The sequence below is a fragment of the Argopecten irradians genome, chromosome 3 (assembly GCF_041381155.1).
Source record: "Argopecten irradians isolate NY chromosome 3, Ai_NY, whole genome shotgun sequence".
Lineage (NCBI taxonomy): Eukaryota > Metazoa > Mollusca > Bivalvia > Pectinida > Pectinidae > Argopecten > Argopecten irradians.
The window spans coordinates 59,145,074-59,163,899 of record NC_091136.1 but is presented as its reverse complement, the minus strand read 5'-3'; the positions used below and the strand labels follow the sequence as shown (position 1 = coordinate 59,163,899).

At 36.0% G+C, this 18,826-nt stretch overlaps 3 protein-coding genes across 6 annotated transcripts in view; 2 read left to right on the top strand and 1 right to left on the bottom strand.

Moving 5' to 3' along the window:
• LOC138319235 (apoptosis regulatory protein Siva-like) lies at positions 1–8,242 on the top strand. Its single transcript, XM_069262232.1, has 4 exons — positions 1–202; positions 4,369–4,731; positions 5,017–5,152; positions 7,152–8,242. The coding sequence occupies exons 1-4, from the start codon at positions 85–87 to the stop codon at positions 7,198–7,200; spliced, it is 666 nt and encodes a 221-aa protein (XP_069118333.1). The 5' UTR covers positions 1–84; the 3' UTR covers positions 7,201–8,242.
• A 4,671-nt stretch (positions 8,243–12,913) lies between these two features.
• On the bottom strand, positions 12,914–18,275 carry LOC138319233 (uncharacterized). The gene is made up of 9 exons (XM_069262226.1): positions 18,117–18,275; positions 17,172–17,289; positions 16,705–16,805; positions 15,881–16,022; positions 15,495–15,589; positions 15,119–15,224; positions 14,671–14,752; positions 14,147–14,348; positions 12,914–13,235 (listed from the first exon to the last, which is right to left on the bottom strand). Exons 1-9 carry the CDS (start codon positions 18,273–18,275, stop codon positions 13,044–13,046), a joined length of 1,197 nt encoding a protein of 398 aa, XP_069118327.1. The 3' UTR covers positions 12,914–13,043.
• Positions 18,155–18,826, top strand: part of LOC138319234 (solute carrier family 25 member 45-like) — a 39,847-nt gene continuing 39,175 nt past the window's right edge. For 3 of the 4 annotated variants that reach the window (XM_069262231.1, XM_069262227.1, XM_069262229.1), the window contains exon 1: positions 18,158–18,294. The gene's annotated coding sequence lies outside the window, so the exon portion shown is untranslated. Of the gene's footprint in view, positions 18,295–18,826 lie in introns of all 4 variants that reach the window. The other variant, XM_069262228.1, reaches the window with a different exon arrangement.

Genomic DNA, 18,826 nt, shown 5'->3' with positions numbered 1-18,826 from the left:
AACAGGAAGTTAGACTTACGTTTCGCGCGAAACAGCGTGATCAAAACAAAAACATAGGGAACCATTTTGTTTTGCTAGATCAGCATGCCAAAGCGAAGAAACCCGTTTGGAGACTGCTCTCCACTGCAGTTTAAAACACACGTGGGTCAGAAAGAGCTAGTTGATGGTATATCCGGCAAAGACCAGCTGAACGCTGTGTATGGTAAATATTTAGAGACATCGGTAATGTTAGGACTGAGTATTTTACTGTTTTACCAGGTTGGGTACAACCCTGCATATGGGTAAGTTAACAATTACCCATTTGAGTAACAGTTACATTTTTGAACATTTTTGAGTAATCAATAAGTTACCCAAGTGAGAAATTCTATGAAAAGTAAAGAAAAATGTTGTTTTAAAAATTATCAAAAAAAGGACTGATCTAAGACTCTATATGTTTCAGAAACTTTTTGTGCGTGATATCAAATTCTGTTCAAACTTTGTTGTAAGATGACAATTTAAGTGTTCTCTATTGACTACAATGTATACACGAGGAGAAATTACTTCACATACATGTACATGGTTGCTGTTGCAATTTAAATGGCGGAAAATTGTTCTCTAGCTTTTAGGTAGAAAATGTTAATATGCTGTGTCACCAAGGACGTATATGAGAAGGATAAGTCACACTGGGTTTTGGGCAAGAACGGCACAGGAGCTTTTGTGTTTGTGCACTGACCGTGACGTTGGGTGATGACTGATTTTCTTTTGATATTCTGACGGCTCAGCATTTGATGTAGCTTGCAGGTGCGAGGGTTACCATCTTACTTTATGAAGCATGCTGTCATTTCATGAGCTGTTGTATTTTTTTTTAACAAAAATTTAAGACATTTCTTCTAAATATTCTGTCCTTAAAGCAAGTATAACATTGTGAAATTAGATGAACTTTACAATGATGTTTCGTTTGACTTAATAAGACAAGTATTTGTTGAGAAAAATGGTTTTTATTCCCGGTTCATAGGCGTCTTGAGTGGTGTTCAGTAGTGTAAAGAGACAGTGACGAATCCTTCTCACTTATAAATCCTTGTGTGTCACCAATAACCACAATTTCAATAAGACGATGAATGGGCCATACCCCGGACATTTCCATGTAACAGTAGCAAGCGCTATGTGTGTTACCGCGTACAAGTCTCTCCTTTCTTCAAACACTCAAACACTATTTCAAAATAGTACCTGCAGATATCGTTACACTATCAAGTGTGGTCTTGTAAACAACCCAAATTTCTGCATATTTCCGATTTCTCATGTAGAACACTGTTATATTATGTAGCAAATTGTAATTAATCACTGTTTGATTTTGAATTACGTATATTAACCTACCAGAATAAGAGAAAACCAAACACCATCATTGCTGGATCTCATTTTAACTAACGAAGAAGGAATGATAACAGTCATCAAATATAATCCAGGATTGGGAAAAAGTGACCACCTGTTACTGGAATTCAACTTGACCTGTTACTCAGAAAATTTGGAATCTAATATTGAAAAACGTAACTTCCACAAAGGCAACTATAAAGCAATTAACGAAGAGCTGACTGATCATGTCATAGATGCAAATACAAGTATGAAAGCAGATGAACATTGGAATAATCTTGTGGATCTTCTAGCTACCAGTATTAAGAAACACATACCAGTACACAAGAAACATATCAAAGAACACTGCAAACAGTACATAGATCGTGAGGTAACTGATGCTGTTTGGAAAAAACATAATTGGCTTGGACAAAATACCTTCATTGCAAAACAATAACTACCAACTTTACAAGATCGCCAGAAATAATGCTACAACATCACTACGAAGATCACAAAGGGGATATGAACGTTGTATTGCAGATAACATAAAGGAAAATCCCAAACGCTTTTGGAACTACGTAAGATCGAAAACAAAAACCAGAACAACAATAACAGAGTTTTGAAGCCCAATGGTGAATCAACAGAGTCTGATCCAGAAACAGCAAAAGTTATGAATGAATTCTTTGTGAGTGTCTTTGTAGAAGATGAAGTCATAGAATTGCCTCCATTTCCCAGCTGAAATGTTACATTCCCTTTAGAAAAAATCGAAATTACAGAAGAGTTGGTGTTAAAGGCAGTTTCGAAACAGAAATCAAACAAATCACCAGGACCAGACGGAACCCATCTGAAACTGATAGTGGAAACAAAAAATACCCTAGTTAAACCGCTAACTAATCCACAAAAAGATATCAACCAAAAACCCTAACAACTATCGACCAATTAGCCTATCATTAGTGCCATGTAAAATCCTGCAGAGAATCATCCGTGACAAAATTGTCGAACATATGACAGCAAATCAACTTTTCTCACCTGATCAACACGGATTCATGTCTGGTAAATCATGCACTACTCAACTCCTGGAGGTTATGGAAAATTGGACACAAACATTGGATAATGGTAGTAATGTGGATGTGATATATTTAGACTTCAGCAAAGCCTTTGATAGTGTGTCACATAGGCTACTCCTGCACAAACTAGAGGCATATGGGATCATAGGGAAAATCCTCATATGGATACGCAAATTCCTATCCAATCTAAACCAAAGAGTAATCATTAACGGGGAAAGTTCTACAAGCAGGAAAGTCAAGAGCGGAGTACCACAAGGGAGTGTCCTCGGACCTTTTCTTTTCCTGATTTATGTCAACGATATCCCTGAAATTGTGAACTGTGTGGTTAAACTCTTTGCTGACGACACCAAACTATATTCTAAAATCAACAATGCACAAAACTGAACATTGACAATATCAAAGACTGGATAGAGAAATGGCTCATGAAATTGAATAAAGATAAATGCAAACATATGGAAATAGGTAACCTTCCCATAATCAAACAGTACTGTATAAAAGATGGTAGTATAAGGATACCCTTGGAGAAAACAAATACTGAAAAGGATCTTGGAAATTTAGTTAACAACAAACTGAAGTTCACCAACCACGTCAACAAATCTATATAGCAAAAGCCAACAGCATATTGGGAATTATCTTCAGAACCTTTGTGTATCTTGAAAACCAAACTTTTACCACACTCTACAAAACTCTTATCAGGCCTCATCAAGAATATTGTTCTTTAATATGGTCTCCTTGGTTAAAGAAAGACATCAAAGCACTAGAAAATGTCCAGAGAAGAGGAACTGAAAGGCTAACTAAACTCAAAAACCTTCCATATTTTGAAAGGATCAGAGCCTTGGGAATTCCAACACTGGATTACAGACAATTAAGGGCAGATATGATGGAAACCTATAAAGTCCTCAATAAAATAGCCATTGTCAACAGTTAAAATGTGTTCACCCCAATGAGACACGCCAGAACAAGGGGACACAACAAAAAGCTATTTAAGAAACCCTTCCGTCTTAACACAGCAAAGTATGTTTTTAGTAACAGAATCATTGAGTCTTGGAATTCCTTTCCCAGAGAGCTCAAGGTGGTCACCCAGAAAACATTAACATCTTTAAGCAAAGACTGAAGAACCACTGGAAGAATCACGTCATGAAATTCCAACCATTAACCTAGTGCAACTACTGATATATATATATATCTTACTAGAAACTAGGAATACTATTATATATACATATGCTAACGCAATCACACGTATAACTTTTAACCACGTAAGTAAATATTACCATATATCTATATAAGCCAAATATGGCTTTCCAATGATGTTGGACTGATGAGATACTGATTAGATAATCCTCATATTTTGATACAATATCTGCGTTTTATAAAAATGATGTTGTTAACACTTAAAATTAGAAACAATGTCGTCAACACAATTATCTAATGTTGATGTTTGGTGGCTCATCTATTTTTGTTAAAATAACAGTATTTTTTCAATAGTCATGTTTGTAAACATGCGTAAATATCTTATTCCTATTCATGATCAGTTAACTTGCTATGGAGTATCCCTATATATATTTAGTACCAAAGAACCACAAAAGACAGTCACTTACGCTGGATACGATTTCCTTTACATTCAGTAATGATTTGTTTTCATCCATAAGATATTAAGGGTTTTAACATACTAATTACTTTCCTGATTTATAAATGAAAGTCCAAAAGGGCAATGTAGGAAAAACACATATGCATGTAATATATGGAAAAAAAGGCGAATAAATGTCATGTAATTAACCAAGTAGAAAATTCATTCTATCATTGTTTTATGTTAATGATTACGAAAAAATCTTAAAATTATGTATATTGGATCTTTAATACTCCCAAATTACAAACAATGTATATATACAAACATAGTAACATAACCAATAAGTCATGTGGGGTCTGATTGACAGCTGTCGATTCGTCAATTGCATTCCTGGTTTTGCTGTTTCAGAGAAGACACGTCAAATGCTTTTCAATGGAGCTATGAAGAACAAGACCAATGCCATGATGACAGATGCTAATGATAACAACATCAGCTTTCCAAGTCTGAGTCCCCCACAGACAGTTCCTTCTGTAACCCTACCTGGACAGATGTGTCTCACCCCTGGGGGACATCTGACCATGTCAGCACCTTCCACACAGGAAGTGATGACAGTGGACACATGTATATCTCAGAGAGTGCCAAATGTAACCCTTTCTGGACAGATGTGTTTTGACCAGACCGGTCACCTCACTACACCTCAGGAACAACAAATGTCTGTAGATCCCAGCTATACCCCAAAGTCTTTTGATTTCTTTAAAATGAAAGGAAAGGGTAGGTATATAATATAAACCTTTTGTCATATCTATAACGTATGTGTCTAGATCCTCTTGTTCCATCCAGCTAAAGTCCAATACAGTTCTGCACATTGCACTATTAATTGGTTCTTCAAATGCACACTAAGAATGGATAAATTACTTCTAGATGTCTAGATAAACTATTGATGTCAAATTAAAGTCACAAAAGACAGCTATGAAACTTAAGGAGCAAAAAAGGATCTTTTATGTTTTCAAGTGAATATTATAGCTTTGTATTAATAGAAGTATCATTTCTTTGCAGGGAAATTTTCAGGAATGAACAACAGTCAATCAAAGAAATCCAAATGTTGTTTTTGTGAAAACGCGGTTGCTGAAGGTTCAATTCAGCAGTGCTGTAGCTGTCAGGGGGAATTCTGTCATCTTTGTTCCACAATCAAGTAAGTAGCTATATATAGTCACAGCTCAATGATCTTAACAACTAGGGCTGTGGATTGTCTAACATGTGGCGATCCGATCCACGATTCGAGGTTGACGATTCACAGATCGGACCACGAATCACCAGTTAGATACAAGCAAAAGATTCAATTGAAGTAGAAACTGTTTTTATTGATAATTCAATAATGCTCTTATATATTGATAAATGTTTGATTGATAATAAAACCATTTTTAGCAGTTTTACATTCCTTATCATTAAGCAATAGAGTTACAGGTGAAGTGCAGCAGGATTCAGTCACTGCAACTGTAAAAAAAATCAAATCATTTGAATTTTGAAATGACGTCATCTCAAAAATACTACTGCACATCAATTATGGCATGAAATCATCATGGTAAGGCATAAATAATATCAGTATCAGTAATGCGTTTGAATTAAACGCTCACTTAAACAAGCGTGTCATACACACAGATAAAACCTAACATGGACGACACAAACATTGAAAACTGGACTGGTGTCCCAAACAAAAAGGCATAAAGTGCCGTGTGGGAATTCTTTTGTTTAAAATAAGATAAACAGATGATAACAGCCGGGGTAGCGGTATGTAATATCTGCCATGCATGCGTGAAGTATAGCGGGGAACGACAAATTTGACTACGCACATGGTACGGCATCACCCAGGAAAGGTTAGACATGACACCAAAAACATTAAGAATCTTATCGATGACCAGGTTAATGATGATAAGAAAGCAACATCTATGAATGTAAATTCAGCCCCTCGTCAAGTTACGCTACAACATGTCTTAGGGGCGAAGTATAAAATGAACTCAGCACGAAACATGGACATAACACAATCAATTGTTACTTAATTTGATAATTTACATACTTACTTAAAACTCAATTGTGAAGTTTAAAATTTGCCATATCATTTAATTATTCTTGTTCCAGTTTGTTAATTTTATTTTTGTTTTCTTTTACTTTTATTTTACAAATATGTAATAAATTTAGAAAAATAGACAAGAGTGTTGCTTTTATTCTTAAAAATAGGGTTCAGATTAACATAATGATTATACAAAAGTATACATTTGGTTAAGGACATATATGATATTTGATATTTTAAGCTCACAAATAAAACACAATATATTGTGGTACATATTGCAATACAGTGACTCTATATCGCAATATATCGTACGATCTTGCCGTATCGTGGCAGCTCTAATAAATAACCATATGAAAATATTTTCACTGTTACTTTTATTTTGGTCAAATACAGAATAAACATTGAGATTAAGAAAAAAATGTTTAAATCTGTAAGAGCAGTTACAATTTAATTTGGTTCTAAGCTTATAGTTTTTATTTTTAATCAAGTGATTTATGATTTTGACTCATAATTAGCCTACCTTTCGTTTTTGACATGGGGTTCACATCTACATACTCAGTAGCCTAATGTAATATATTCGTATTTTTACATATTTCCGACCCGTAATGAAAACGAAATCAATTATCATCTTTTACATCTCTAAAATTCAATAATTATTTTTAATCATTATTATTTTATGAAGAATTCACAACACTGCATCGAAGCGTGGATACGAAAATAACATGTTGCTAGCTTACTTCACGCAGCTCTTGTGTACTTCCGGTCTACTTCAAAGTGAAAACATCGATGATATTCAGATTTTAGTGTACTTTCCTTCACATTTTTGAGCTATGACAGCATTAAAGAAGGAATTATTTTTTGCTTTTGAAAGATCGCGATCCACAAATATCAGGAGTAACGAATACTCGTATCTGATCTTTCTCAATAATTCGTGAATACTCGAGTACTCGGATACTCGTTACAGCCCTATTAACAACCTTAGACAAAGTTCGGGAAATTTAATATATGTAGAAGTAAAAAGACACTAAACAGATCCAAAATGATGCAACACTTTTGTTTTATATGCTTAACACTATCATAGGATGTAAGACAGCAGTTAAATGTTGATTGTGATATTTTACAGCTATGATGAATGTATGGAGAGGATGTTTTGTCTCAACTGTAATCCTTGAGATCATCCAGAGGAGAGAGGAATTTCGAAGTTGTTGTGATCAGGTAGCTATTAGTAGCCGACGGGTCAGTTCCTAGTCATCCGTTTGACCATCGGAGCAGTATGAACATAACAATGCCTAGTCGATTGGGAGACATGCAAATATTGTTGATGAAGAATATTTTTATTATACCACACAAGGGGAGATCAGATAATAAATTCAGTGTGACCATAACTGTGATGTAATATTCTCAAACAGATAGTAAGACCAATACTGCCTGCAGCTCTAAGGACCATTGTAGTTATACAAAGTGTTGAACTATTATTGTAAGTATACCAAGTCATAGATAGATTACAGATTTATAGCAGAAGTGACACAAAATGTGGAATAATTATAAACTTTTGTTTTTAACATCTCTTGTATGAATCAAATCTGGTATGATTTTGACCATTATTCCAATGACACTTACATAATGTTATTTTTTCTCATATTTAGCTATTGAAACTCAAATTTTTATATGAATACTCAATGAATTTTACTTTATATGTTAATATTATTATTAGATTAATAATTTCTGAAAAATTTAATAATGTATCTTTTTCCATGAATAGCTTAATGCCTCGATTATGGTGTATATAACTTGAAACTTTTTGAGGTTTCATAATCAAATGGTCACACCTTGAATAGGAAAAGTTCAAATGTTGTATGATAGGAATGGTAAGAGAAGAAAATTTTTCCAAATCAAATCTACAACTACCTTTTAGTTTGTCAGCATTTTGTACTTCTTGATCGAAGCTTTACTGGTGAATTGAGACCAGTGCAGTATATATACATTGTTGAATAACAAGCTATGTGTAAATGTTGCGATGTCCCATTTATGAATTAAGTAAAGTTTGATAGCTTCGTTTGGATGGCAGAATTTATTTCATTTCGATGACAAAATTTATTGAGGATGTGAGTTTGTTATACAGTCAGTCTGTTTTACTGATATATTTGTACAATTATATATTTGTTATACAAAGGTTGAGTATTGATCATTAATAAACATATTTTTTCTTGTAAACGTTTGCTTGTGTTATATTTTAAAGCTTGATTCTTCATACTAACAATGGAGCGTGAAATATCAGGAGAAAAATACTGTAAACTATTGTTATCAATGTCAGATTGGTTTCTTAGGATCCTACTTCGAGATGCATGTATGTGCCCTGTATACCTTGGTAGGGTCATATCATCCTCGATACTCCAGGGGCTACTATTACTGACGTTGTTTATGCTCCCTGACTATCGTATTGTAAAACTGAAGGCTGTTAAGGAGAAAACATCTGACCAATTACAGGCCTGCAAAGACTACTTTTGAAGACCACTGAGAGAGCAACAGCCACACCGTCAACCAGAGTGTACCTTTATACCAAACTTATTTATTAACAGATTTATTATGAGAGTCAAGGAATGGATAAAATGACAGTAATAGTAACCCCTGAAGTGTTGAGGATAGGTCAAGGCCATTGTGTCAAAAATCACTCTGATCACCCGATACTAGCATGAAAACAATCACTTATTTGATAAAAATTAATTGATGACAAGAATTCCACGAAAGTGGATTTGTCACCTGCACAGCATCACAAAACATAGTTATTTACAGTTGAAAATATTGTTAATAATTAGGTGAAGTTATCAAATCCCGTAACTCTTGCAAATATTGATGGATTTTGAACAGTATCGAACGCATTTTAGATCTCATTGATTTAAAGCAATACACCAAATTTGGGTGAAATCGGACAATAAATACTGAAGTTATCGAGCGGAACCATGTTTTGACGATTATATAGTCCAGGAACTCTTTCAAATATTGACGGATTTAGACCATTATCGAACGCATCTAAGATCTCATTGATATAAAGCAATGTACCAAATTTGGTTGAAATAGGACACAGAATGAAATTATTTAAAATTATTTAGCGGTAGCCATGGATTTATCTGTTTTGACGATTTTAAAGTCCCGTAACTCTTGCAAATATTGACGGATTTTGACCATTATCGAACACATCTGAGATCTCATTGATATAAAGTAATATACCAAATTTGGTTGAAATCAGATAATAAATAATAAGTTATCGCACGGTAACCGTTGCAGGCGACACAATAAAACTAGGACTGAAACTTTGGAAGGTCATCCATTTGATCATGATGTGGCCCTTTCCAATTTAGGTTTAATGTCCCATTAATATTACCTAGGTTATTTTAAGGATCGTCTTTGTTGTGTGCAGTATGTTGCGTGTGTGAATGCTTGTTTTGGCAGGCTGCAGTATACATTCGTGTCGTGTCCTTGTAATAGTGGATTTCCTGTCGTTTTATAATGCTATCTCACTGAAGCATGCCAGCAACTTCACTTTAGCTCGATCGGTTGAGCGTCAGACTAGTAACCCAGAGGTTCCTAGTTCGAATCCTGGCAGAGGCAGTGATTATGCTTGTATCAAATCATGTGCTCTGTTTCATTTACAAAGTAACCACTGTGCGAAAGTGGAAACACTTAATGTTGGAAATCCAACGCTTGCAGATGACATTACTCCGATAAGCACGTCGCCTCGTTCATTCCAAAGTCTACTGAATATTTGCCACGTTTACAGTGAAAAGTAGAAATTCGAATTCAATAGCACGAAATGCCAAATTATTGTAATCGGGAATAATGCCACTCGCCAGCTCGACTTCAATTGGATGCTCGGTCCTGTCGATATAGGTATAACTTGTTCTCCAATTCATCTTGGAACTCTAGTATCAGCCGGAATGTCCAACATGGAACGTGTTCGCGCGGCGTGTGATAAAGGAAGAAGAACCATCCACTCGATCATTGGCATTGACCCATCCAATTTCATTAATCCGCTCGTCAAGACCAATTTGTACAAAGAGTGGTTTTGCCATCTGTTCTCTATGGATTTGAACATTTGGTGCATTCGAGTGTAAGCGATCTTTCACAACTAGCTCGTTTCCAACACTACGCAGCAAAATGTATTCTTTGTGTACACCGGACATGATCGAGCCCGGCCCATGCTTGGGTTATTTCGTGTATCTGCCGAAATTGACAAAAGAAAGTTGTGTTTCCTTCAGAAACTGATATCCTTAGAACAGTCGTTTTTAGTCAAGCGAGTCTTCACCGCACGATTGTATTTCTATTTGAATGTACAAGTAGTAAAACCAGGATCATCTTGTGGCAAAGGATATTTTTCAAATATCGATGGAGTTCTTCAAAGATACGAGCTACTCTCATATCTTGACACGTACCTCAGGACATATACATTCCCCTCTAAATGGAAATGGAAGTCAGTAGTGAATACCGCAATATCATCTACCGAAAACGCGGCCATGAAAATCCGTATGACAAATGATTCAGATTTTCAGATGTTTCGGCTGTGTCATTCATCCTACAAATCGTACGTCATGTTGCAAGCAGCAACATCCTTATTGGATGTTCAGGTCATTTACTCCTTGTGTTCCACGTTTCACATTATCAGTCACCCATGATACTACAGTGTGTGTTTTGTGCCTTTCTGCGCTAACTGTGATCATTCCAGAGCTCTCCGTGACAGGTTTCTGCAGGAAATCGTGACTGAACTTGGGCCCTGTGTCTTCAACACTATCATAAGCAAAAATGACATTTCATTTGCTAAAATCATTTTAGGCGAAACGGCAGGAGTCCCTTTCAAGGATGCTGCTGCTAGAAAGACATACCTGATGAAATCGGCTCGGTTCATCTTGAATGCTTCGCGTTTATTCCATCCGTGAAAGTGAATTTGATAAAAATTCGCGCAAAAGAGTAATGACTTGCCTATTACTCTTTGATTTATACTAATTGAACTTATCTCTTTGTTCTTTTTATGTCGATTTATTTTGTATCTCCACCTGGAGGAAATAAAGTTTGATGATGACGATGGCTTGGGACAGAACCCAGTCTTCCTCACAGAGGCGAACACTCAACTCAAGACCTAAAGTGAGGCGGCGTCAAAGAGATGTTATAAAGAATAGTAAGTTTGACAGAATGAAATTCTACCCCCTACTTTCCGGACAGAATTTATATCAATAGGTATATGTATCTAGTGTAGGAAAAGGCTTTAGTTACTATTATCATAAATTATGACAGAATGCTGGACCAAGGGGAAGAGTCAAATTTTATGTTTGTATTTTCATTAGCTTGCACCACTTGGCTGGTACTAGTGGCTCTGAAACCGTTAAACACTAGTTAATTCTTTGGTAATGGATACCGTACACGTCTGACACAGAACTACGTTTAGAAGAATAATTTCTCCCATTAGCATCTTTTGTACGAGCCAGTTGTGTTTAGTGGTAAGACGTCTATCGAAACTGAATGCATCACGTAGAGACTTGCGTTCCATATTGCAGGCTGTGACACAATGCATTCAGTGACAAATAAAAAGGGGGTCAATATTGTGTAACAATCTTGACACTAATCGTTAGCCTGTAAATCGACAAAAAGTTATGGCAAATGCGTGATAACGGCAAAATTCATTGAAATAGTTCATCCTTCTACATGCGTTTGCTCATCCAAATTTCATCATGAAGCTCCAAGCAGTTGGTACGGGACCAGGGCCTCTTTGGGTCTCTGGTTTGTTTCTTGGCAATCTATACCTTGAACTAAGTCCATACTCAAGTTCGAAACCAAACAACACATCAATAATGCCCCACAGCTATGCTTTCGAACTCGAACTATGATTTATGGAAGGTGACTAATTTAGTAAAACAATAAGAGGAGATTGGTAATGCAGGTAACTTTGATGAAGAGAAGGATTTGCCCTAAAGTTATATAAAATGTTAATATTTCGCTTATTAAAGTTAATTTGACGTGGACTTGCACGACAGGCGTTGTTGATCACGTGCAAGTGTACATTGATTAGTTGATTAATATTTCCTCATAACAGCTAGGGTCATTTTAAGGACGCCCTCTCATATACACAATGTGTTGCATGTGTGAATGTTAGTATGTTTTGGGAGGCTGTGGTGTGTTCGTATCAATTATTCCTTGTAATATCGAGACGATTGCCCTTTTTACAGTGCCGTCACAGACTCTAATCGATACCCCAACCGGTCACATTATACTTACAACGGGCAAACCAGTCATATCACTCACAGGTTTTAATAGACTAATCACCATGATGTGTCTCGGCTAGGAGATAGAACCCAGAGCCTTCCTCACAGGGGCGAGCGTACAGCTCGTGCCCAAAAGTATGTCGGTGACAAGGAAAATGTAAGGAAGAAAAAGAAAGCAAGTTAGGAATTAATATACCAAATTTAGTCGCATTTTAAACGAATAGAAGAATGCAAATTAGGAATTAATATGCCAGATTTAGTCGCCTTTTAAAATCATGTAATGGAGACATCAAGTCCAGTTCTTAAAATACATGTAGAGCATTGAACTAAGTTAAGGATTTGACCTAGCTTCGCATGGCAGATATTGTAGATGTAATGTTTTAATACTTGATACTCCGAAAGAACTTATATTTATCAGGAAATTTTGCTTTTCGTAACCCTAAGTCCCATTATCATTTTACAAAGTAATTCCCAATTAACGTCAACATTGTTACTTTCACTAAAAGGAAGTTCAACTTGGTCTTCTTTGTCTTTCTTTGGTTTGGTACCAAATGTAACAGTGAATTATTTAAAGTCGGACCAGGGGAGATAATTACTGCCGTTCTCTGGTAAGTATGTAAGTTATGAAACACGCTCAATAAAATGGTGATTTATTTCCAAATCGGATAACAGATATACAATTATGCTTAACTTTATATTAACAGTCTGTTTGTAATATGATGTTGATGGTGATAAAGGTTTAACTCATGATTCATTTTAGATGATCAGGCCTCCTGTTTCCGTTTCTTGGTGGCAGGAGATTCCTGTAGTTCCCGTTGTCGCATTTCCTCTTCCTCCTGGGCCCTCACGCGCTCCACGTACAGGTGTTTTCTCACGTGAATGTTATCGTGGGTGAGCTCCCACTTCCTCATCCACGGTCCCTGCACGGAACAGTCGAATTCCTGGTCATCGTCAACCTACGTAAGAAATGGTCACCTACAGTAAGTATATCAAAGGATTGCGAACGAATGCAAGGAGTATCACAGTTCATGTATTTTAAAAAGTATTGCATAATGTATCGAACATGACTTTTCCGAGGTAGGTGTACTATTTAAAGTGAACAGTCGGGCAAGGATGGCTAAAGTCGGTAAAAATGATGTGAATGTATCCAGAATAATTTCTTATGGAATAGAAAAATAAACTTTCCCGTCAAAATCTGTCTGCGTACGTAGAAATTAATTTAAAGTATAGGAATCCTAAAACGTCCTCCCGGCTGACTATGTCCGTGGTTATATTTCCACGCAGCCTCGCTTTCAATGCTTTCAACTTTTCTTTATTTCAATGGTCAGAACTGGGAAACTTAAGCAGACCTTGACCGTCGTATTAATATGTGAGAACTTTTGGAAGGCCAATGAACGCATTTAGACTGGTTTTCTTTGCCCGACTATTCACTTTAAATTTTGGTGTTTGTTTGAAAATCAATATCAGAATTGCACCTCACATGATAAAATAATGATATGGACATTTGGAATATGAACTTTTAAGTATACTATTATGTAGGATAAATGATATTCGTAGATCCTATTGAAAACATGAATATGGAATTCCAAAAGTGTCTAAATAAGAACTTAACGCAGACAAAATGTTATGTTGTACTTATGTTTACTTTGGCCTAATAAGTAACTTTTCCGGTGTCCATTGACGTTATACCCTGGCGCTTTGTTATTATTCTCTTTATTTCCCCCAAAATTGAATATTACTATACAGAATAGCATTTAACATGAAAACATGAAACAAACAGCAAATATATAAATACAAAATAAGATCAAGTCTTATTAGTTATAAGTTGATATTTAATCGTAAGAACAGTAAGTAATTTTTATGTTACCTTGACGATATCTTTGACCGATGACATCTGTGCCTTTGTTCTATCAATAGAGTCGAATGTTTCCCAGTCTATCTTCATGTTAGGGTTTTTAGAGGAGCGCATCTCCACGTCTGGTTTAAGGCCAAACATCCCGTTCGGAAGTCCCGTCTTCTTGAAGCGCAGGTCGATACTCCAACGGACTTGGTCCGAGAAGTTTTCTAGACTGAAATAAGTTAAAATATAATAGAAATTCACATTTAGATGTTATCAAAGTAATAAGATAAAACAAAATATAGAGTGACCGTTCTTTTTTTCTCGACAACAACAGCCGACATAAAAGTACAGGCCGAATGTTGGCCAAATCGATGTAATGTGGACAAGGTGGCCCATAGAATACTGTAGTATTTAATAAGTCTGAGTTGGTAAAATATAATAAAGTGTATTTATCACTGGAATAATTACATCCACCGTAAAACTTCCCTACAGTATTCATAAATCTAGATATGATTGTTCCATGTCCACCTCTCCTGCGTGGCTTAACTAACCTTCTGTGTGGGATGATGTTATTGAACAAGAGAAATCCTCCGTAAGGAATCGGACAGAGTTTCCTGTCTGCTGTCGTACAACCTGTCAATTCAATTAAATCTTCTTTATTGGTATTTCGTTGTTTTAATACTTTTTATTATACTTAATAATATAATCATATAAAATGTAAACGTTAACGTTTTTACTTTGTGTCTCATACTAAAAATCTCAGTTGTGCTAATTTCAAAAACGATGTACGGCCGATAACTCCTATAGATATGCATTATACTATACTTGATATATTCTTTATTGGGGAAACATTAAGAAATTTATGTATATTTATGACTTTCTGTTTAAAACGTTATATAATTTGTCCTCCTTATATGTCTATATTTTGTGTTGAATGTTGTAAATATTATGTTTCGCTAAATAAAGAAGTTTGGACTAAGTTATTAGGTATATACTTACCCAGAGTTTTCTTCATTTCTTCGTCCTCGATCATGATGTACCAGGTGCCCCCCGCACAGCACTGGTGCATACCTACCCTCCCACTGCGGTGACCTTTCGGGATGACCTAGGTAGGTGGAACAAATACTGTACAAATGTACTAAGACAGGTCTAATAATCATGTAGTCTATGTCGACTTTACATTGCTACCAAATAAACTCGACCAGGGTAAATGGTAAAAGTCTCCGTATGGATGCGTTACATATTCAACTTTTGTAAAGCTTTCCCATTATTTTTAAGACAGGGAACCTTAACGTTAAGAACTATTGGTGAAGGTGAGCCCTGCCATCTGTGTTAGTTTGTCGTGATGGTTTTTAATGATATGTTAGGTACTGACCTCCATACACCCGTTATGTTTGTCTGTATCCAAGAAAGGTATCCACACTGTCGCCAGTAATGTTTTGTAAGCGTCGTTGTCAAGGTAACCGGCGTCTGTTAGGAAAGTGTTTTAAAATTATTATGTATTTAGTGATATTCAACGCGTGCCCCGAAACGATATATATAGCGTGACGGCACGTAAAACTCTTCACTTCAGTGATATTCAGCATTCATTACCAATATTACGATATGCATGCAGAATCATTTTATGAATGGTAACACATTTGATTTGATAAGAATTTACTTAGAAAGTATTGGGATGAACGATTAATTCATGCAAACGTAAGTTCTATTTTTCTTCTTATTTTTGTTGTTGTTTAGTTTTTTTTTTTAGTGAATTCTGACCTTGATGCCAAGGAACAGTGAGCTCCTCATTGTACGGCGTCTTCGTCCGTAAATTCCAGTTGGGCATCCCAGAAATATCCGGTCCCAGAACCTGTTCCATCACGTTAAGTAGACGCTCATTTCCCCACAGATTCCGCAACGACTGTCAACATCAAAAGTGTGATCTATACATGTTTGTGTTTCTTTATTTGTATTTAATCAAGTATATATATATAAATATATGTTATTATCACAAAATACATATTATAGATGCTCCACCGCCGACAGAGCATAAGCGATACTCATGAATAATAATTGATATTTACTCATGTAAATTATGTACAATTAACACAAAAATAATATAAAATAGCATGTTTTGCTTTTGGTGAATGCGCAATGAGTACTCCATTCTATATAGAGCATATTGCCATGGAATTTTTCGAGACGCCATTGATCATTTTTATAATTTTTATCATGAAGTAAAATAACAAGCTCAAACTTTTCGATGGTTGTAATGGTATGAAGTACACTGTAAGTAACTTTTGCAACTGAAGAAAAATGCTTACATATATTCGTTTGCTCCTGTTTTTAATGGATAAAGATTACCATTCGTGGGTGTTATAAGAGATGCTGACACAGCTCTTTGTGTACTGTTATATATATATGTAACAGGGTGCAGGATTTACAATAAATTTAATACCTGCCTCTGCCAGGGATCGAACTCGGGACCTCTGGATTGCTGACGCTCAACCGATCGAGCTAAAGAGAAGTTCTCTCTAGCCGAGCGATATATTGCGGCTAGTATTGACCAGGGTTACATATATGTGATGATGAAGTAATCCTACCTGGGGGAGGTGTCCTATCTTGTGTAGAAGAACCGCTGCCCCCGGGAACTCTTCATTTAGTTTGATCAGTCTTGTGAAAACGTCGCTGTCCTCATGCAAATCTAGAAAATTAAGATAGTGGAAAATTCAGCAGATAAAAATCTAGATATGTCCGTTATTACCCTATTGTTATGGTATGTTACAGTGCGATTACAATCTCAGATAAAACAAGAGGCACAAGGGCCGTAACGGCCATCTGACTACCTTGACAATATATGAAATTAATCATATATAGTGTCATGGTAGCCATCTTCAATTTGGGATCAACCAGAGATGTAACAACACTTTGTCGGGACCATGTCAGCATTATTTCAAAATATGAAAAGTTTATGCACGGCGGACGGCGGACGACGACGGACGAAACATGATGATTATAGGTCATCCTGACCCTTCGAGTCATACGATCTAAAAAACAAATCTTTACTTACTTTTGATTTTACCGCCTTTGTACAGCTTCTGGGCCAGATTTTCCACTAGGATCTCGAAATCACGAAGACATGGTTCTAGTTCCTCCTTAGTGAAGAAATCCTTTACGATGACATACCCCTGCCGACCAAACACAGAGATACCGTAAGTACATTGCATGATATTTACATTTTCACTGCAGTTCCACTATATAACCTTACCAAGCGCATTTGACAGTCATATAGACTATGAACTTCAGTCGATTATTATGACGTCATTATCATTGTGACGTCACAATTGTCGTGAAAAATCCCTTGTTATTTCAACATAAAATTGTAACCAAATGTAATTATAAGCATCGAACGTCTTTCAGTTGGCATTCAAAGCCAAAATGAATGCCAACTGGACAGAGGCGAATTGCATGAAGCGCGCTAGCACTTCATGTTGGATTTGCCTCTGTCCAGTTGGGATTCATTTTGGCTATGAATGCCAACTGGAATAGTTCGATGCTTATAATTACATTTGAAAGACGTTCAACGCTTAAATGAACTCGTGTCTGCTCAAACATAATTGCTATAAAGCCGCTCTTCATGAACAGGCTCATAGATAAGCATGGTTGTATTTATTATGACGAACGTTACAGAACTGTAAATATTTGAATTTCAGCGACAACACATGCAACGCAGAGTTAATGCAGAGTACGTTAAGCCAGCCATGACTGTTTAATTTACTACCTGTTTATCTACATCGTATCAGGTCATATATAAGGACATTGACATTTACCTGTATCGTATGATCTTGTATTGCAGATAATACTGACTTTTATACTGGAACATGAAAGTATGACCCCACTCTTTATCAAAAACGATAGATTTATGTATAAACATAATGTGAAGGCAATCGTACTATAGAATGTCACTTACAGTAGGTTATCTGAATGCATGTATTATATGTGTATAGACACTTACTTCCTCAAAGTATTGTCTGATCTCTTCCGGAGAAAGTTGACCGGGTTTCTTGGTTTTTGGCTGTGATGGCATGGCACGGATATCGAATATCTCCGGATGAGCGGTCTCTGTGTAGCCCGACCATTTTAGACGATCTTCAGTGTCGGTCGCCATCATCATGTTATGTCTAAACTACAAGGTATGATAAGGCATGTCACGTGACTTCGTTATCAACAAGGTCATTGTGAAGAGGGTGGGTGATAAAAGTATATCGGTAAACGTATTGTTCTGCATGTTGTCAATGATGCATCCTTATACAGGATACATGTGCATACATAAAAGTACGTGTAGAAATGCGAAATCTTTTGTTAATACGTTTTGTCAGAGATTTAAATCTCTGGTTTTGTACATAAAGCCATGTGAAATGAGAATAGTTAAAAATACATGTGCTTGATTTGATAAAATGCATGTACAGCTTTATATAGTAAAGGTTTTAAAATCGGTTGTTTATAGATCTCTGTATGAAGAGTAAGAGAACATTGGTTACTAAAATATCAGGTGTCAATAATCCTGTACTGTCCTATAGCTAGGGTTACAAATCTTTGTAACACATTCACCGGCCCGGTGTATAAAGCGCCTTCATGTACTCTAGTTAGGCATACTTACAGTTTATATAGTACTACTCTTTTGTATATTAAGATAATTCAAAATAGAATAAATGTGGTGTTATG